General features: G+C 37.4%; 1 protein-coding gene across 6 annotated transcripts in view; it reads right to left on the bottom strand.

Annotated features, from left to right (window-relative positions):
• Positions 1–240: 240 nt before the first annotated feature.
• LOC123757142 (DENN domain-containing protein 1A) overlaps positions 241–21,796 on the bottom strand; it is a 40,702-nt gene continuing 19,146 nt past the window's right edge. For 5 of the 6 annotated variants that reach the window (XM_045740585.2, XM_045740584.2, XM_045740582.2 and 2 more), the window contains 4 exons: positions 21,500–21,711; positions 9,368–10,540; positions 8,744–8,906; positions 241–3,589 (listed from right to left, as the gene is read on the bottom strand). In XM_045740585.2, coding sequence (XP_045596541.1) covers positions 2,940–3,589; positions 8,744–8,906; positions 9,368–10,540; positions 21,500–21,711 — 2,198 coding nt within the window. In that variant the 3' untranslated portion in view covers positions 241–2,939. Of the gene's footprint in view, positions 3,590–4,598; positions 4,750–8,743; positions 8,907–9,367; positions 10,541–21,499; positions 21,712–21,796 lie in introns of all 6 variants that reach the window. The other variant, XR_011228362.1, reaches the window with a different exon arrangement.

Below are 21,796 nucleotides of genomic sequence, written 5' to 3' on the forward strand. Positions count from 1 at the left end.
TTTTATACTGATAAACAAAGGTATGGGCTTTTTTATATTAGTTAAAACCTCCTATAACCATTGTTTTTCTATCACCATATTCTAAGCAATTCATCTTTGGCTTCCTCCACTTACCTTACCTGCAATCTTTACTTATTCCTATTTTCTCATTCTATTTGCGTACATACCACTTTTAGCTCAAGACTTAGTCTTAGTTATGTTATATTAATTTACTACAGTTGCCACAGTAATGAGAACCAATTTGCTATAATGAATTTATTATTGATAAATATTTTTATAAGAAAATAACAATAATGAGAGTAAAGGAGATAGTGCATAGAAACTTTTCATGGAATACACATGAAAATCATCTAGTAATAACCATGAAATGGGACGAGAATGGACAGCAGCACTGAAACCTGAATAAGTAAGGTCTTGTCCTCACAAAATGCAGCTTACACGTGTATTGTAAAACTCCTGCATTTATTCAAAACAAAAATAACCATTTATGACAGGAAATTGTTACATAATATTATATATGTATATATACCACATACAGTTTAGATATTTATCACACGATAAAGAATTTATCAGTTTTAAAGTTTATACAATGGTTGTAACATACCTAATACATACAGAGAAAATATATTTAAACGAGTTTCACATGTTCATTGGAGAGGTCAAATATTTTGAAAATATATAATTTCCCAAGTTAACAATAATTTGGCATTCATATTATATATATATATATATATATATATATATATATATATATATATATATATATATATATATATATATATATATATATATATATATATATATTTTACACTATTAAAACTCTTCTGTATTAACTGTATATAATTTTCATAAACCAGTTTATGGGAGGGATAAAACTCATAATATATAGTTCTACTTTTTGTTCCCTTTCAAGAAATAATGGAATGGGTATTAAAACTGCTGCTGTCTGAAAATTAGGAACAAAGTATCTATGGTATCAAGCATATATATTTCTGTAGAGGTGAAGGTGGGATTGAATTGGGTGGCTCTACTTCAGACTGGTGAGCTTGGAAGAGCTCCTCGTTACTTCATGTTGTCTACTCTATGTTAACACTGACACAACTTAACAAATGCAAGCTTTCTCACCTGACATTTGGAATAGCTTCATTCTGCAAACTACAGTGTTGTGAATAATGTAGGGTTGTAATTATGGAAGAATTGAAGGTCAAGAGATTCTGATCCAATATTACTTGCTGATTAACATAATACCATACTGCATATACTTTTATCACTATATAGTTGCTGTTTGGATTTTTGCACACAGATACTAATTAGCAGCAACATCAGAGTTCACGTCCTGTACTACACAACTGGTATCTTAACGGGTTTATGATAAAATCATCAACACAGCTGCAGTAGTATTATTGACTATGTACTCATTGAATGTAAACACTTTATAAAACAATTTAACCTTTTCAACACTCGAATACTTTTTTGCATTAAATACAAAAAAGATGATCTAAAAATATTACCGATTTCTAGTAACAAAAATCTAAGTTCTTATTTTACTCCTTATTCCACTGCCCTCGTCATAGTGGGTTGACCATTAACAGCGGTAGTGTTCATATCTGCTCCCTTAAAATTTGTGTATATCTCATGGCTCGCCAACAGAACTAATATTCGTAATTGCATGATTTTGAAAAAATACTTATACAATATGAAACATTTGGAGATATTGGATCTACAATTACATGCCATCAACATGACCATGACTGATGCTAATAAGTTAAAAGTGTAATCAATTTAAATCTCGCTGATCTCTTAGTTTAACACATCACTTTTAACATAATTTTTCAAATAATGTTCTAGTCATTACTAATAAACAGCTGGATTAAGCCTACCTTGGAGGATAGTTGAGCATAAAACCAGCAGTGGGTCTGGCTGTATCCCGGTGTGTGCATGGAGGATCTGAATACCGGAAATGAGATCAGCACTTAGGACCTTATCGATGTACTACCAGATAGACTTAATATATACTGTACCTTGTTTCTCCTCTTCTCATTGGTACCTCCTCAAAACTAAACAGTACAAATTGTATATATGACTTATTTAGTAGTTCCAACAGCTCCAACAGCTCTTACCAACATGGTTAGGTTCTGCTTCTTGCAAGCTACCTCGCACAGTTTCCATTCAAGTCTAACAAATACATCTTTTTTTCGTTTTCTTTTTTAATATAAAAAAATTAACAATTATCACATCACTGGTTTCATGTTTTAATTTAAATGCCATAATTCTAATTCTTACCGACATATGCATTAATATCCACACACAAGTTTTATATATATATATATATATATATATATATATATATATATATATATATATATATATATATATATATATATATATATATATATATATATATATATATATATATATATATATATATATATATATATATATATATATATATATATATATATAATGTACACATATTTGTGTGCACATGCACACACACATGTGCATGTGCTCGTACACAATGCTTAGGCAGTGGATGTACATGAGCATCACCAAGTCTTTGGTCTGACTGTTGTAACTTACCAGCTCGCAATAAAATAAAGCTAATGAGAATATAACTTTCTGTGAGGCTACTGGAGTTACCATAACATCACAGTTTTAAATATTAAAGGACACATATTTCTCTCTAATCTGAAAATGCACCACATTAGATAAATGCTTTTTATAAAATCCAACAGTCTCTATCAAAAAGTTATAAAATGAATATCATATTAGTAATCTTGTAGGGAAGGTTCAAATCTGTATTATTATATGTCTTTAATATGGTATCACAACCACCAATGAATGAGTTAAAACATTAGTTTTCATTCATGACTTTCCTGTAACACCTCACTCAAAGCCACTAAATGTTTATCATTAATTCCCCATAGAATTATTTACCATCAATCAAATGTTGCCCATTTGGTTTCACTTGCACCTCTAATATCATTGTTTGGTGTTGGTATCTTATTGTTGTTCACTAATGTGTTGTTGTTATTCCCAGCTGTCGCTGTCTTAGAAGAACTATTTACTGTAAGTTTTTGGAAGTCCTTGGAAAAGTCACCTAATAAGTCTCTCTGAGATAAACGTGGGGGTCGTTGGGGCTGAGCACCGCTGCCGAGGGTTTTGTTAGCTTTTGCAAATGGTGGTTCAAACTGAACATATTGACCAGACATGCTGGTCATTGATGGCTCCTCTAACCCATGGGACAGCATACTACTTGCAAAAGCTGCTGCTGCATTCCCTGCTCGAGTGGTACTAGGAAGGGAAGTTACTCCCGGAGGCTGGTGCTGATTATATATAGGGTTTTGGCAACCAATGGGGGTACCCATACTAGTCTGTAGAGTTGACAACGGACGGTACTCAGACCCAGACGGCTGGTAAGAGGTCAACAGGCGATATTCTGAAGGCCGTTTTGGCGTAGCATTGGGTAGGCCTGTAGTGTTTATGGCTGTGGTGCGAGCAAGAGCTGGATGAGGTGCAGTGGTGCCAGGGAGCTGGGAAGTACTCAAACTGCCAACACCAACCCCTTTGTCACCAGCCACTGGTACTCCTGTAAGAAACATTAATAAAATAGGAAAATAAATTTATATTTGGGATGAAGAAGCTAGTAATACAGTGATAAATTAATTTAATGACAATACAGTGAAGCACCTTTAAACTCGATTTCAATAAACTAAAAATTATAAACTACAGTACTGGTATATATAAAATAATTATTTGATATTCAGGCAAGTAAATAACTATAAAATACGAAATAGTTTTAAATATTTATAATAAAGCATACAATGTATGTGCAACAATAATTATTTAAACTACAAACGTGTTAGGAAGATGGAAGGAGTGTCATCTGTTTGTTTACCAGTTGCTTACACTACACGTAAGCTAACTTTTTAATGTATTTCAAGTTGTGTGTAATTTCTTCTACAGACAGCCCTCGATTTACAGAAACCATACAAGCCAAAACCACTAAAACTCAAACTAAAGTTATATTGAAAAATTAGGAACACATTACAGAGACCTCCAAAGTCCACTGCTTTCCACTCTTTAACAAAACACCTGTTTTATAATTAATATTTAGTAATTAACTTCTCTAACTTTCCAATGCATAATAAAACTCCAAAATGCATGAAATGTACAATAATACATAAATATAATCCAAATATTTTGTAAGCCCAAGAGTGTAGGATGGTTTAGAGCGTACCTCAGTGCCGAGTGCATTTTGTCTACGTTAATCTATTCTTAACCCATGTAACTCTAAATCCACTAAATCTAATATAGCACAAATCACAAGTGCTTGTATCTTATTACATTTTAGTGAAATGGCTAACAGGGGTTGATTTTAATAGTTCTTAATTAATGACCCAGATGTCACTTTTCACTCCATGTAACTGTCTTAATTTGGTAAGGAAATATATATTAATATTTTAACATTCATTTATATTCTCTATTTATATGGCTATACACAAAGCCTGTTATATAACAAAAGCAATTTACTGGGTAAATATAGGAACATATATAATTAGGTTATGCCATGTTAGGACAGCATCGTGATAATGTACCCGAGGACAGTCGAAGCTCTAGAATCCCTGGCATCCATAGTCCAGCACCACCTATAATTCGGACATTTTCTCAAATCTGGAAGCCATCCAAAATTCGGATGGTTCGGAAGTCAAATTCAGACGCCATCCAAAGTTCGCCAGCAATAAATCTCTGGAAGGAGTATGGTGTTATGAGGTACTCCATTTATATTAAATATTACATAATATAATATTGAATATGCATTATAATAATCTTTAATGTAATTAGGAAACGTTTATGTTCATGTTACGTAACAGAGAAGAAGGGAAGACGAGTGCATGTTAATGTCACATTAATGGCTCCCCTCTTCTTTAACCAAGAATTAACTAAATTCAAATTGTATTAAGTATTAATGCACAATTATATTATATAATTGCAAAAAAGTTTGTGTATAATTAAAGATTAAGAGGAAGGTTCCTGAAGGCCATTCTGATGTTCGCCAACTTTAAGTACTGTACCATATGCTGCTAACATTATCCTACAGTATTTATTTTTGCCTATGTGGTAAGCTTTGGTGTCCCCGTTTTCATCACCTCAGACTTAATGATACAGGCAAATCACCCAATTGTGGAAGGGTTGTTTTTTCGAAAAGTCATACATAAAGCAGTTGTTCGGAATGCAGAACCAGATTTCCTATAGGCTCATTGCTATAGATGGGGAATGCATTCCCAGAACACCAAAAATCCTAACATGAAACCAATATTTTGGGGACAAATAGAATAAGTAACACAACATATTAATCTGAAAAGAAGTAATAATCTTCTTGTAAAGGTTAGATGTCTTGAAGAGTTAATCAAGAAGTCGAATTTCATGAACAAATATATGAAAATATGACCCTTTGTAATTCGTCACAAGATTAAGCACCTCTCACCCTACTTCCATTGCCAACCCTCTGACTCCACTCCACCAACATTGTGAACACAATCTGGTCTCATTCCAATAATGTGAATTTTTGGGTCAGTGAGGAATTATGAGTGCTGCCACTCTCAACATTGTCATCTTTGCAACATCACCAATCCCATAAAGACTACTGACACCCACAACCAATCCCAACACATAGACAAGGAGAGCCTCTTTAGAGTGAGAGAACGTAGGACAAGAGGACACAGGTGGAAGCGGAAACAAGCCAAAGGGACATAAGAAAGTACTCGTACCCTGTATGGGTAGCTAAAAAGTGGAATGCTTTTAAAGAGGAAGTTTTGGAAACCATATCCATGCAAAACTTTAAGGTCTAATTTGATAAAGAATTTGAAAGTCAGAGTAGTTAAGTTGAAACACAACAGGTACAAGGCTAGTAGGCAAGGCATAACTGGGGAGCTAAACTGGCTCCCCAGTAGACACTGATAGGTAAATAACCAGACACACAGTCACTCCCCCCGACACTCACAGCAATCCTCTCCCCGTTACTTACAGCTAGCCTCCCGTCACACATAGCCGCCGCCACCCCCCCCCATCAGACACTCACAGCCAGTCCTCCAACACTCTCAGTCAGTCCCGACACTCATAGCCACCCCCCAACCGACACTCACAGCCACCCCCCAACCGACACTCACAGCCACCCCACCCCCCACCCGACACTCACAGCCTATCCCCCCTCCCCTGACACACACAGCCACTCCCGACACCCGCAGCTACTTTCAACACTCATGGCCACCCGCCACCCACAGCCACTCGCAGCCACCCACGGCAACTTGCAGCCACCCACGGCCACACGCAGCCACCCACGGCCCCTCGCAGCCACCCACGGCCACACGCAGCCACCCACGGCCCCTCGCAGCCACCCGCGGCCACTCGTAGCCATCTGCGGCCACTCGCAGCCACCCGTAGAAACCCGAGGCCACTCGCAGCCACCCGTAGCAACCCGCGGCCACTACCGACACCTACAGCCAATCACAGCCACCCAAGGCCACACCCGACACTTGCAGCCAGTTCTTTAACTCACAACTACTCCTGTAACTCACAAGCACTCCTGTAACTCACAAGCACTCCTGCAACTCACAAGCACTCATGATACAACCACCCCTGACACTCACAACCACTCTTACAAATATAAAAGTATACATTAAAACAAGTATTTGCAGTATATTTTATATATATATATATATATATATATATATATATATATATATATATATATATATATATATATATATATATATATATATACACATACATATACATACATGCGTTAAATCATCTGAAAACAAACTTGTGAGATTCATCCCTTGGAATAGATCATTGACTTTGATGTGGAATACTGGTAAGTGTTGTATGACTGTTCTTTGGGGAATTTCATTTATTACTCTATGCCAGTTCACATACATTAGCAAAAACTGGGCATGGTCTGGTCCTGCCCACATCCAGATTGTTAAAGTTCAGCAGGTACAAGTGTTCATCAACAATATAATTAGTAATCCACACATCACTTGGCCCATCCATTTAAGTTTAAAGATGCTTCACTATATAGCTCATATATTCAATATACGTACAATTGTATATGAGGTCACTAAATGTATAAATGAACATCAAACATATTTGTTAATATACAATAAGAACTATTTAAAATATCAAGAATTAAAATAACTGCTTGACTGAAAATACAAGATTCCTGATTTAAAAAGCAACCTAACATTAAATGTACATCGCGATGACTCCTCCTCGAACCACAGCTCTATTAATACAACAATGTCACATCTCACAGAGATTCATCCCTTTGGTTAGATCATTGATCTGGTTGAAATCCTTATACCATGTCGTGGTGTAGTCGCTGTAAGCGCTTGTGTGGGAACACACACACAGCATAGGTTTGAACCCCTCATCACGGCTCCGACGGAATGCCTCAATATCACATCTTGTGTGCATTCCTTAATGTTCTATTTTCCATGACCCACAACATGTGCTTTCTTCCCAAATGCTTACACATTTTGCTCAACACTTGTACAAGATTACTTATTCTCCCATATAAAAAAAATTTGCAATGGGCAATCGCTTCATAATAAATTATTACAAAAATCTGTCATGCTAAAGACAGTTCATGGTCACTTTCTCAAATCTCTTCTAAATAATAATATTTTTGTTATGCTCCCCACCCATACTACACTGCTAATAAAATTTCAGTCTAATACCAATTCAAACTTCCTTTGAGCCAAATTGCAAACACTTATCTTCAAATGTCAGAAGCTTGTAATGCCTAACATACAACAGTGTTCCCTTTACCCCAATCATAGTACATAATACACTTGTAATAAAGGGCACGTGAGGAATCTTCGTACCAATTTCCTTTTCATAGTACACCTACTTCCCCTAAATTTAACCTTATAGTTGCTGTATTTTATATTACGAAAATAATAATATGGCTAGTATTCAATTCTAAATTTAATGCCACAAAACCCAGACAATTATTAGCTAAAAGGCATTTTTTAAAGCCAGGAACCCAAAAGGTAATAAAGTAACAATATAGTGAAGGTGCACAATTATCATCAATAATACCATCCATATATATTTATCTTCTTTGCTTCCATTAATTTAATGCAACACCTGCCCTTTCATTCTTATATTTTACAATATTTACTGTATTATGCTCTATCATTATTGTAAGTGCTCTAGAAGAATTAACATATACTCTACTCTGTCTTTAATCTATTAATCTATATCATCTGACTACCCATCCATCCTCGAACTGGACCATCTACAAAAATGTTTCCCATGACTAAGAAAGATGAGAAACAAAAACCATAACAAGATCAAGTATTAAGGTGCAACATAACTAGGTTTACATTAGCCAAATTCATCCTTTTCAACAAAGGCAAGAATACGACCCACATTTGATCCTCAGCAGCTTAACTGTGGTACTGTAAAAAGCCAGTAAATCTTGAATAAAGTTTTGAAGACGTTTATACTGTATAAGCGATTCTCAGCTACAAACATCTGCAATATTATCAAAATCTGCCGAGAATATTTAATCAGACAACAAATACGCTGCATTCTTGTCAATAACACCTATCAAAATTATAATTCCAGTTGCAAGTTGATAAAATCATAACTTTCACCTTGCAGCTGCACACAGGCCTGCTACATAGATCTCCCCATATTAGAACTATTTACCAAACATGTACAAATGATCAACCTGGAAGGCTGGATGAGGATCTGGTGACTGTAGGAACCGGTGGTGGTGGTTGTGTAGGTCTTCCTCCACGAACACCATTTTGGGGAATGTCCTTGGCAAGCAGTGGGTCAAAGATTTCATCTTGTGGGGACTCCAGAAAAATTAGATCCTGAGCCAGACCGTCCTGGAAGAGCCACGAGTAAATAGAACGAGCACGAGAAGCCCGTGAACAGTTATTATGCAGCTATATTTGTTAAAGCTTTTTCATCATGCACTAAATATTTCAGAGTTTTCAATAAGGTCAATGTTTTTCTTCATATGTTGAATATTAATAAAAGCAAACCAAAGCATACATGAAGTTTAAGGGTACATAAAAAAAAGTAAAACTTCGCAACATTCACCCAATGGACCTGAAAAAAGCATGCACTGAAGCAGGCAAATGAAAAGCAGTTCTGGATCAAGCATATATTATCTTAAGGACACCTTCTATGCCTTATTAAAATTTATAAAATTAAAAAATAAAATAAATCATAACAAAGCTTAATAAATTGGCAACTATGCACCCTGTGAATTCAACAAATAATTAAATAAATTGCAACTCAAAATCCCAGACACCTAATGGGTAAAATGATGAAAATGTATTACCTCCTCGCCCAACCCCTGATCTAAGCCAAGGTGCGGGCTAGGGCTCCTTGTGCGGCGGCCTAGCGATGGGGGAGGTGGGGGTAAGGGGTTTAGGGGTGTCCGGGACGAGTCCCAGGGCTTGGGAGGATGAGCGGACATATTAGAAGGAAGTGGGCTGGAGGATCGAGGTGGTGTTGGTGCATAATAGGAATACTGAGGAGATGGAGAAAGGCTTCTTCCCTGGGGTAAGGGAGAGAGGCTTCTCCCTTGTGGGGAGGTAGTGCGTAGGGGTGGAGAAAGGCTGGTTAATACAGCTGGGAGACTCATGGTCATGATGTCTATTGGGTGAGAGGCAGAGAAGAAGAGAAAGTTACCAGCATAGCCAGGTCTAACGTGAGAGGAGGAGGTGGCCTGCGGTATATTTACAGGAGAACACAGGAGAGAATCTTCCGAGTTTTCTATGGCTTCAAACTCGGCTACTGGAGCTGTGTCATCTATGGATTTTGTAAGCTTTGAGTAAAAATACCCAGGAGTGCCCCCTTTAGTGGAATATTTGGACAAAGAAGCAGAAAAGGCTTTACTTGCACCATACTTGGGATAATCAATGCAAGAGGAGGGAGGTTCCAAACAGTCTACATGACGTAACCCCTTTGAGGATTTTGAGGAAGAAAGGATTTCATGCCCATGGTGAAAACACATCCTTGCAGAGGATAGAACAGAAGATGCATTACAAGTGCCAGTAAGATAAGATGTGGCGGGTGTGGTTCTACGAGCAGAGGCAGAACATTCAGACGCATGGCTATCACAGAACTGCCTGAGCGTGCCTGATTTGTTATGGCCTCTGGGAGATGTCGAGTGGCTTGTACATACAGCAGAGACGTTGGAGACAGAAGGGCGAGGAGAGGGAGAATGTGGCGAGAGTTGGGTTTGTCCCCAGATACTGTCATTTAACACAGAGGAACCATCGTCCCCATAAACAGTGTCGGCTGAATCAGTATCATCGTGCAGAAGCTTAGGCGAGCGAAAGTGCGAAGAGGAGGGGCTGCCTACAACATCCTCATCTTCACCACCACCAGTGTCATCATCAAAGGTGACAGGGAAACGGTAGCCAAAAGATGCCATAATGGGAGGAGGAAGTTCTATGTTTAAGGAGAGGTCAATGAGAGGGAGAGAGGTGAGGCTGGCACTCAGATGCTGCAAGAAACATACAATAGTGTCTTAGTTCTTCACCCTTAAATAGCTCCTTTCTTTTCAAATATTCCAAATCACAGTTACACCATTATTAGTAATACCCATTTCAGAGTTTATTGTAAAGTTAGTGATTATAAATACTGTACACGAGAATTGAATAAAATTAAGCTCTTTTACTAATTCATGATTAATCTAAAATAATTAAAAAATGTATGCCCATGAAATGTTTAAAGTCTGTAAATAATGATGTAGATGTATTGCAAAAAAAAAATATACAAAAATTGAAGAGTACAGTACAGTTGTCACAAGATGCTGCCATACAACAAATGATATATTTTTAATGTATGTGAAGAGTATACTGTACATCCCATAGACTGTTGAACATGCACATTGCAAGAAATTATTAGAGAGAATTTTAAAAGCATACATTCAATAGTGGTATATTGAACAACACCAATATAAGCCAACTGTACAGCCTACTTAAAATAATTTTTATTGTATAAACTAAATATTCTCAAAAATTCTCTCTCTTTATGATTATGCTACAGGTGTTTAATCAACACACCTGTCTAAAACTCTCTCGAGGTCTAATGAACAAATCTGACAATGTAATAATTAATGCATATGGTGGCAGATGGGAATCTGTAACCATTAAATAATAGTACCATACCTGCTTCACTTCCCACCGAGATCTCTAGCCATTAAATAATAGTACCATACCTGCTTCACTTCCCACTGAGATCTCTAGCCATTAAATAATGGTACCATACCTGCATCACTTCCCACTGAGATCTCTAGCCATTAAATAATGGTACCATACCTGCATCACTTCCCACTGAGATCTCTAGCCATTAAATAATAGTACCATACCTGCATCACTTCCCACTGAGATCTCTAGCCATTAAATAATGGTACCATACCTGCATCATTTCCCATTACAGCATACAGTGTTCTGTAGCTAGCAAGTAAAAGCACCACACACCACCTTCACTTCTCATTCTCCCCGCCGTATCATCCGTCCCACCAATAACTTCTACAAGAAGCTAAATGATGCTAAAATCTATGTTGTATTTATTATACACAGGCATTAAATTGTTTGGATTGTCTAAGAGCTGCCCTGCCGCAAGGTCGGTGGAATGTTCAGAAAAATAAAGAAATATAATCAAAGCTTGAAAACTATCTCAAAAACTTCTCATGGACAATTAAAGTACTATTGTATATATTATGTTGAATATAATTTGCATCAAAACAGATTTACCGGTAAATGTTATTGTGGCTGAGAGAATGTTGCTAAATGTTTTATCAAGGTATGAATTCTGAGGTACAGCTGGACAAGGTAATGTCATATTTTTGAGCAAAATCAGCCTAGTGCTTAAGCACTATTCTCTACATCAATTTAACCTCTCATTAAAATTACTGAAAATTATTATGTATTCTCAATAACAAACAAGGCTTTTAGCTCAAACTACGTCTTAACCAACAAAATATGCAGATGTTTCTTAACAGCCAAGCCAAGTACCTGAGCTTCTAGAGCAGAACCTAAACAGAACAGAACAGTACAATGCCTTGTCACAGTATTAGAAGATTGCTTAGACAGTGAGAGATAAGTTCTAAAGCACACCATCTCATCTGTTATGCAACAATGAGAAGAATAATACCATATCCTTTGAGAGATTGAGCCAAGAGACACCAAGCATGTATTAAGATGCTGCATTTCACTTTTACAACCTTTGTGTTCACACAATATGTAATATAATAATGGATAGCCACAGAGTAATGGAAACTGTAAGGGGCTTCAACACTTTTTTATACTGAATATATAACATCTTCACAAGCCAAAATACATAATAGCACTTGAGCAATATCTAGTTTATGCTTCCTTCATGGGTCACCATTACACAATTTGTAATCACTCACTGTACAGTATTACTTGTGATTTGTAGCCAATATCTTTAATAGCCAATAACATCTTTTAGTCCAGAAACATTTTCACCTCGACCCATACATATGCACACACTGGTATAAGGATAACAGATAGTTAGACCAGTTAGTCTTACTGGATGTATCCTTGACACTGGTTTACAGTTTGTTAGCTTTGCATGTGCTCATTATCTCGTAGTTGCTACGATGATGTAATAGAAGTGGTGAAGAGTGAGTGTTTCACATGCTGGTGGGAATGTTACTGTAGAGGATTTGTAGTTTTGGATTTGTGTAGATGTGATGGTGCCGATTCTTCGTAATAATGTAGCGAAAATAACTATTCGACAAAACAAAATATATACCGATCTGTACACAATTGACTAGTGTTTCTCTATACAGCACTGTAGTTGACCTGTAGTAAATTTCACGAATTCATATAATTTCCAAGTCCTGGGGCCAGGCTCATCTGGTGATTATCAGTAAGGCTATTGATAGAAGTGGCCAGCAGGCCTTCATATCCACTATGGCCCAACTGATCCAGAAATTCCAGCAGGAACTATTTAATTTCCCCTTAAAAAATGGGGAACAAAAAAATTTGTTAGAGATTTTTTTTATATTTGTTGGAAGGAGGTTGAGGAGCCATTGGCCTGGTTCTCATAAGCTTTTCACAAAATATTAACACTACTATTAACAACACATTGAAGAGATATTTGTATACTTTTCACACTAATACAGGAGTACAGTCAAACCACTAACATCAAGTAATTATCAAAGGAAGGCATCAAGAACACCATGTAGTACCATCAGTGTTGTGGGATATTCAAAAGGCACTCAATATTATTCAAGATGCCAATACAAGAACAAAATGACATTCTGAACAACATCAAAAGTATCAGATTCATCCAAGAATTCTATCGAGGGACAAGTGACCCCCGAGGGACATTAGAAAAGAAAGACATGATCATCCTAAAAATCAGGACATTCCACAAGGAGGTGCACAACTGTAAATGGGACAATGCCATTCGGACAATAAGGAGAGGGACATTGTTCCATTAAATGCTTGAGTTAAAATTATGTGGCCTATAAACAGCCTAGTCAGAGCTGCTTACCACCACTTATTACTGTGGTAGGAGAAAGAGGATAAAGTTATGTAATGAGTGCGTTGATTGTTACACATACTGTAATGCCTGACCATCAACCTTGCCAAGAGTCACAGATTACAGAATGAATGACTGGGTAGAAATCTGAATGCAGAATCCCTTTACAGGAAATTGGACTGGCATGAATAGCCTTCTTAGAAGCAGTGTTTGCAAGGTTATTCAAAGTAACATCAATATGAGTAGGTACCCAGCAAAATTTGACTGTATTAAATCTGTTAAAGATAAGAAACAGCTAGCATTGGATTTCAACAACCACAGGATGCAAAGGACTCAAGGCCAAAAAAGGGCACTTTGAGTCAACCACAATGACAAACGAATGGTGATTCATAGAAAATAGCTGGCAAGAATTTACAAAATTGCATAAAGTTCTGATGTGAAGATGCTAGTCTCTGGGGGCACGCAGTACCTATCTTCAGGTTATCTTGAGCTGATTTCGAGGCTTAGCGTCCCCGCAGCCCGGTCCTGGACCAGGCCTCCATTTTGTTACACACCCCCAGGAAGAAGCCCGTAGCAGCTGTCTAACTCCCAGGTACAGTATCTATTTACTGCTAGGTAACAGGGGCATCAGGGTGAAAAAACTTTTTGCTCATTTGTCTCCACCTCCACCGGGGATCGAACCCGGAACCTCAGGACTACGAATCCGAAGCGCTGTCGACTCAACGTTCCGGCGATCCGCCATAGGCGATTCCAAGTCTATAGAACATATAGATTTGATCAGGAAAAATAGCCAAGTAGCCAACACATTCATTATATGAAAAGAACAAGAATGTGCAAATGACAAGGAAAATGTTCAAAGAAAAGGGGGTTTCATGACGGTAATAAGAGATGTACAAGCTTTCATCGTGAGGGTCTGGGCTATGCATAATTTCCATTAAACAAAATAAGCACCATTTCCTTGACACTATGATGCCTCGTGCAAGCCCACCCGGAACACTGAGATTGGATTCCACAACCGACCAACTTATTCAGAAAAGTTTTCAGTCATATTATTCCAGATAGCTTTATATTAAAGAAGATACCATTCATATCCATTTTTACTATGTACAGTACTATTAGCAAATATTTACTAAAAGAAATAGAAAGTCTGCTGAAAAGTAATATACATAGGTGACAATCTGGAGTTCATCATGACCAATCATTAGCCTAAATCCTGATTTAGGCTAAAAAAATTATACAAATTTTCATTAGGCAATATGATAGCAAAACTGGTCCATTATTTACATGGATACTTTATATGGAGGTCCGGATATTGGAGGTGGCACTGTACTGTTATGTGAATAACATAATTTCATTATATTTTCAACCTGCCTTCACCCAAACACAGCAGCTAAGTCTGGGCACTGTATGCTTCTAGAACTAATGATTACAGTACCAGCCAAGGAAAATTAGGTGTGTTGAAAAAGGCTTTACTGCTTTCAACATGGTAAAACACCACACACACACTTCATGCTTTGCCACTTAGTATAAATTAATATGTTGTATTATGTCGCAATATATATCACATACTATGGCCATATATTAATATTGTTTAGTAAAATTTTCCCAACAATTTCTTCAAATCTGATAGTGCCACTGTCTAGTAGTTTTCAAAATTACCTGTACTTGAAATTTCATTACAGTATTACTGTTACTATTACACTGCATATGTTACATATTACACACGAGTTATTATACAGAAATCCTGTAACTAGTATACTAACCAGAGAATAAGTCACAATAATGTGGATCAAGACAAATAGCCAACATACACTTATGGGTTAGTATACTAACCAAATTATTTTTTAGGAATTTATGCAGAAAAGATCAGATTGGAATGTTTGAAAAAAATCAGTACAGTATTTTAATCCCATTTCTAACCAAAGTCAACTATATTAGGAGTCAGATGTGGCCTCGGGCCGGGTTCGGGGAGTAAAAGAACTCCCGTGACCCTCTCCAGGTAAATATGCTCCAGGTAACATTTATTTAATATTTATTATAATTAAAATTATCATATAGGAAAAAACTGAAAGTCCCAAGAAAATGAGGCCCAAAGCAGTGCTTGAATGTGGTAAAAAAGGCTTCGCTTCTACAGATACCCAAAGCCAACACCATTTACACCATTTCCAGGGAACGTTTTTTATGTAAACCTTTAAAGCAAAAAACAGAAGAGGGTAGGAAAGCCTAGGTGAGAGGAAAGAGAAGGGAACCCCCAAAATGGGGAGCTTAAATTACATTCTCTAGCACGAAGATAAAGAACTGGGTAAATACTGGTTTGGAAACTGAGTTGTTGATTTATGAAACAGGTTACCAGGTAATATAACATACGAGATTGCTAGAGTGTTTGAAATGTAGGTCCAACATACATATCAATGAGTTTGGGTGAATATAAAAAGGAATTGCTTCGAATGGACCAATAGACCTTCAGCAGTTTCCCTTCTTCCTATGTTCTTAGGAGAGATTATAGTTAGAGAGTGTTCCTTCATGAGGGGGCAGACAGACCTACAGACATGGGTGAATAGAGTTTATAAATGAAGGGAGAGATTCACTCTCCATCTACATGAAGTCCATACACATAAAAGAGAGGGAAAGCATAGGTGGAGGAGAGCCATAGATGGAGGGCAAGAGAAACCTGTAGATACAGGGAAGAGGAACCTACAGATGGGAGGGAAGCCTATATATATGGTGAGAAGAGAACCTACAGAAGAAGAATAGAAGGATATGATGCACAACAGACTTAAAAATAAATAAATAAATACCGTATATGAATAAGCTTCACTTCAGACCACAGAGAAATGGAAGTCAGGAATTTGGTTGACAAATCCATGCAAAAAAAACTAACACGAAGATAAGAATGTATAAACAGAAGATACCTGCCTAAGATCCGTACAAGGAAAAATTAAATACTGTAAATCTTGGATAGCCACATGCATGTGGTTGACTTTAGGCTCTGTGTGTATAATATATCAACCAGCAAATTCCATCAGTTACTTATGAATAAATTTCACACAATATATTCACTTACAGTCTAAAATAAATATTCATTATGAAAAGTTTTATAATTCAACCACAGCCTCTCCCCTTAGTTTCATTAGCCACAAAGCAGAGTTATGCCTGAAATTCAGCTATGTGATCCATTAAGCTGTAGCTGGAAAAAAAAAAAGAGCTCAAAGCACAACAAGCACATAGCCAACCTATATTAACAAGCGTTATTAAGGAATCATTCTGGCAGACTGCACAAGTCTCCCCTAAAGGTAATCACTAAATATATTTAAACATGCATTTAAAACACTTCCCCCCTTCTAGCACTAGACATTATTGGGTTTTTAGTTCCTGTACCATGGTTAACCTGATGTGTCAGTGTTCGAATCTACATGACCAGACCTGTTCCTTGTGTGTATGTTCCAGATGTACAACACGAACTTTATCGGTCAAAAATACCTACGTGAACACTGGCGTATGTATCAGCTATGTGGAGGTATTATCACTGATTCTAAAACAATGAATAACTTTAGATTTATACGAGATCTTCACAACAACTTTCATGTTGCATATCAGTTAACCCAAGTAACCATTCAAAATGAGAAGGGGACAATTATGATATGTCATGTGTTGATTATCCTCACATCTACACAATCACAATTCTATTTACTTTTTTATCCTCCATGCTGTAAGGAGTTATCACTCATTTTATACTTACTTGCAGCACAACCTTGAGTATTACAGATTAAGTAAAAACTGTCCTAAAATCTTTTCAGCAAGACTAAGAATTAATCGTAATCCCATTTGAAAAACCTATGTTAACGAGACTTTCTATCCCAGAGTTGTGTGAATGCCAATTCAAATTAAAAGTAATAATTACGGAATCAGTTATGACATGTTTATCCATAAATACAAGTTAAAGAAATATTTCTCCTTAATAATGTAAACAAAATTCCCATACTTTCTTTCTCCAATTACTTGCATTTGAATACAAACATAAGGCCAAATATTCATTTGGTTACACCAAGAAGAGAAGCATAGGAAATAACTAAGCCTAGATATGGTTTTTCTCTCCAGTTCCTCAACAAGAAACATTCCTGATACTCAAGCTGTGCTGCAATATCATGTGGAGTGTTTAGGGATGTGTGCTTATATATTGAGTTAGAGATTAAGTATCTGAGCAATCCTTAAGTCATCTCACTATTCAACCACCAAGTGCTTTGCATCCATAGCTATAAAGGCAAAGATGTACTATGGTAGCAGCAGCAGTCCGGCCGACCCTGGGCAACTCACCCCTCGGTACACATTGCCATGGAACATCCACGCTGCAGATTCTTTACTAATGGCCAAATAAGGTGGGATAGAGATTGACTTTCTTAGCTGAAATCATAAGAATATAATGAAGAGGATCTGATTACACACATAAAAGCCAAAATTAAAAACAGAGTGAAAGGTGAGACTTGAAGAATAAATGTCATTCCTCTACTTGCATGTACAGTGCAGAATATTGTTTGTCTCTAGATAGAAGGCAGTTTATCTACCCTAAAGTAAAGCAAAATAGGATATTGTTAATTGGGATATTTTTATTAACTGCAATACAAAGACAAACAAGATTTAAATTGTTGAATATCACACCTTGCAGAAAAGAAAAGCTCAAATGATATTTTTCATCAAAATAAGAAGTGCCCACATGCTGGGAAGGACAGAAAAGCTTAGTTACAATTCTTGACACCAGCTTTGCTTTGCTAGTCCCCCTAATAAATGTGATTAACAAACTTATAATTTGAGTCTATGCTTTATTACTATCTATAAAAAGTGACTAATATATACAGAACTTGAAACCTGTCAAAATATCAACTATATACAATATTGTGTATAGTGTTGGGTTGTTGAGGCTTGGTTGGCTCAGCTGGGGGTGCATCATGTTGTGTGTCCGGTTGCAGCTCTTCGTCGTTACTTGCACGCCACGGCCTCCGTGTCAGAGGAAGCGCTCTGGGTTGACCCGGTTTCCTTTTTTCCCTGTTCCAAAGCATGGGTCTCCTAGGTCGTCCACAGGATTATTCAGTCCAGCCAATCTGCGGTCTATCCCCCTACCCAAGACAATCGTAAGTTCGCGGCTTTGGCTACTGTCTTTGGTAATATGTCCTGGGCTGACATTCGGGCATGGGGTTTTTGGAGGGCGAACAGGGTCCTGGCCACATGGTACCTCATTAAGGTTCTGGGCCCTTTTCAGGCTTGTGTAGCCTTGGGTCACAGGTTGCAGCCAGTTGTCTCGACTTCGCAAGTTGAGGAGCGAGTGGCAGCCGCCTCCCAGATAAATCCCTCTTTTCCTTTATCTTTGGTTAGGTAGCTCCGGGGAGCTGAAGGGGCTCTCCACAGAAAACCAGTATTGAATGTAATGAAACACCATTTTCTGGGCGAGACCCAGAGGCTTCCCAGTATCCCTCCCTCCCTCTGGTCTGCAGTTTTTCGCATTATTTATATTCAGCCTCTGAACTGAGGTTGGGTAGCCGGCGTGGAGATCTGGGGCTCCCCCTTCCCCTTTCCGGGGAGGGGGGGAGTTGCGCAGACAGCAGTGTGGCAGCTGTGGTGACATCATGCTTGTTTGCTTGTTTTCTGATTGGGGAGTTGTGCTGCTCGTTCGGCTTTTGGTTTTAATCAACTGTAGTTTGCTTTGGGATTCCTACCTTTCTGGGTGCCTGACCTGGTAGATGGCAGATATAGACTGCTTCCAACCACATGGCATTTGGCAACTTTTGAGGTGGCTCATGAGTGATGTGTCCCTTGGGTAACCTAAGCTGCCATGTGATGGCACTCTGGGAAACTAGTGTCTGGTTTGTCAATAATGGACAATCCACCACTTTCTTTATTTCCACTTTTTCTTTTATTAAAATATGAAGTTTGTTTTGCTTTGCCTGTACTTTATGGCACACCAACTTGCTAATGAGATCCCCATACTCCTCTAGTCTCCATGTTTGACAGGCCAGTGCAAGTCCAGAGACCGGGTATTTTTGAGGCCACCCAGAAAAAGACTTACATTAGATTCAATCCTAGATATTTAAAGTTATAGAAAATTATGTGGCAAGAAAATAGCACACACACATTCTTCATGCTGCATTATTGCTCTGACACATTTGCAAAGTCATGCTCAGAGCCTGCTATTGCTGCTACTGCCATCACCCGCATGCATCCAAGAGCATATTTGTAAGTACGTACAGTACAGTGGACCTTTAATAATCTGGACATCCATACTGAGGATTTATCTAAACAATGAACCAAAGCCAGATTTTTCTCCAAAATATATGCAACTACCGATGCACTGTACTGTATACATTTTTAGTAAATTTTTAAATAAATTTAATCTGCCATTGTAGGGCTACATGGCTCAATAAATGAAAAACTTTCTTACACCACCTTACATACTTAAGTAATTAAGTAATAGATTCAAATCAATATGTGAGCGCAATCTCCGGATATCACACAGATGCAGCACCACAAGATTAAACAAAAAAATTATATGAAAATTCTAAGATATCCTTGCCAGAAATTATTGTTCAAATACACTCAACTACTGGGTTATGTGCGAGTGAATTTAACACAAATGACTTAAAAAGAGAGATAAAAACCAAGACCCTTTCAGTTAAACAGTTAATGAATTATTTTATACGAGTCACTGGTACTGTACCAAGAATTTCATGTTTTGTTGGTAATTGTCATTAAAAATTACTGTAAATGCATGAATATTAAAGTCACTGTATTCTTAATTATCTATTCCACATATATTTATTTATGAAATTTCACTTTGTTTATGATAACCAATGAGAACCGAGGCTTTTTTACACATGAATAATTTTGTATTTATATAGTAGACCCTTGCTGTCTAGGTTCAAATACATGATCCAATCACAATTTTAACACTGAAATGTACGTTTCAAGATGATTACATTATTTATTTTATTGAGATCAGATTTACTTCTTTATAGGAAGCAAGAAAATTTAATGCACATAAACACCAGCATCAAGGTTACAGGAGCAGCCAGTTTGTTCTCGGCTCACAATCAAGAACTCCGGTTTCAAATCCCAGACGGGACAGACATGGTTGGGCGTGTCTCCTATCACCTAATGCCCTTGTTTACCTAGCAGTAAACAGGTCCCCAGGAGTTAGTCAGCTTGTTCTGGGGCTACATCCTGGAAAGGGTCAGTAATTCGACCTTGGGGTCGAAACTTTGATATAGGCCTAACATATATATATATACACTGGCTGCATGTCCCGACACAATGAATTATTAATATTATTTACAATTTTAACAGATTTTCCTAATAAAGCAATGGAGAATACATAACCCAGTGCAATTAAAAATTATTCATGATAGCTATGCAAAAATTAGTAGTTAGAAGAAAACATTGTACAAGAAGCTTTTTTTATGACAGTGAAACTTAATGAACAATAACTGAAGAGAACCCATTTGCTTGACAAGGACAACCAAGTAGCATATTATGAAGCTAATGATTATATATGTACAGCTGAACGAGTCAAATAGCACAGCACCTGCTATGATCAGTAACCACCCGTGAGCATACTTTACTCTCTCTCTCTCCGTGTCTTAACCACAGAGCACCAAAATTATACCCCACAGTATTATGAGACACCTTACAAGGAGAAGTGTAACTAGTAAACTGGTAGTCCACCTCTAAAGAAATACAGTATTCCAAGTTTGAGAACTGGTACTCATTAGAAGCTTCGGGTATGCAGCACTTAAACATGCTTTCCACTGTAGTGAACAAAAAAACTTATTTCTTCTTTCACAAATATTACATAATTCAAATACTGTAAATAAATTTACTGTATATTTGGAGAAGACCAGTTCACAAAGGGTAAAAAAAAGCACCATGTTTACAGGCAAACTTCTTTATGTACACCTACCTTTTTTGAAGCCATGAGTGAGGCAGAGTTATCTTGAAGAGGCTGATGAACAGTTACAGTAGATGCAGATCCCGAGCCCGAGCCAGGACTGTTTCTGACACTGCTAGGAACGCTGAGGCTCTGACTGCTGCCACCCGTGCTGCTCTCCCCACCGTCTCCCTCTGCCTCACTATCCTGGCCCAGCTTGGCACGGATGATTTCCTCCATCTCACCTGTGGTAAGTAATTGTAGCTACTGACCACCTCAATAACATTAATAAGTATAATGTTTTTAGAAATCAAAGCCCAAAAATGTCAA

The sequence above is a fragment of the Procambarus clarkii genome, chromosome 13 (genome assembly GCF_040958095.1).
Source record: "Procambarus clarkii isolate CNS0578487 chromosome 13, FALCON_Pclarkii_2.0, whole genome shotgun sequence".
Taxonomy (NCBI): domain Eukaryota; kingdom Metazoa; phylum Arthropoda; class Malacostraca; order Decapoda; family Cambaridae; genus Procambarus; species Procambarus clarkii.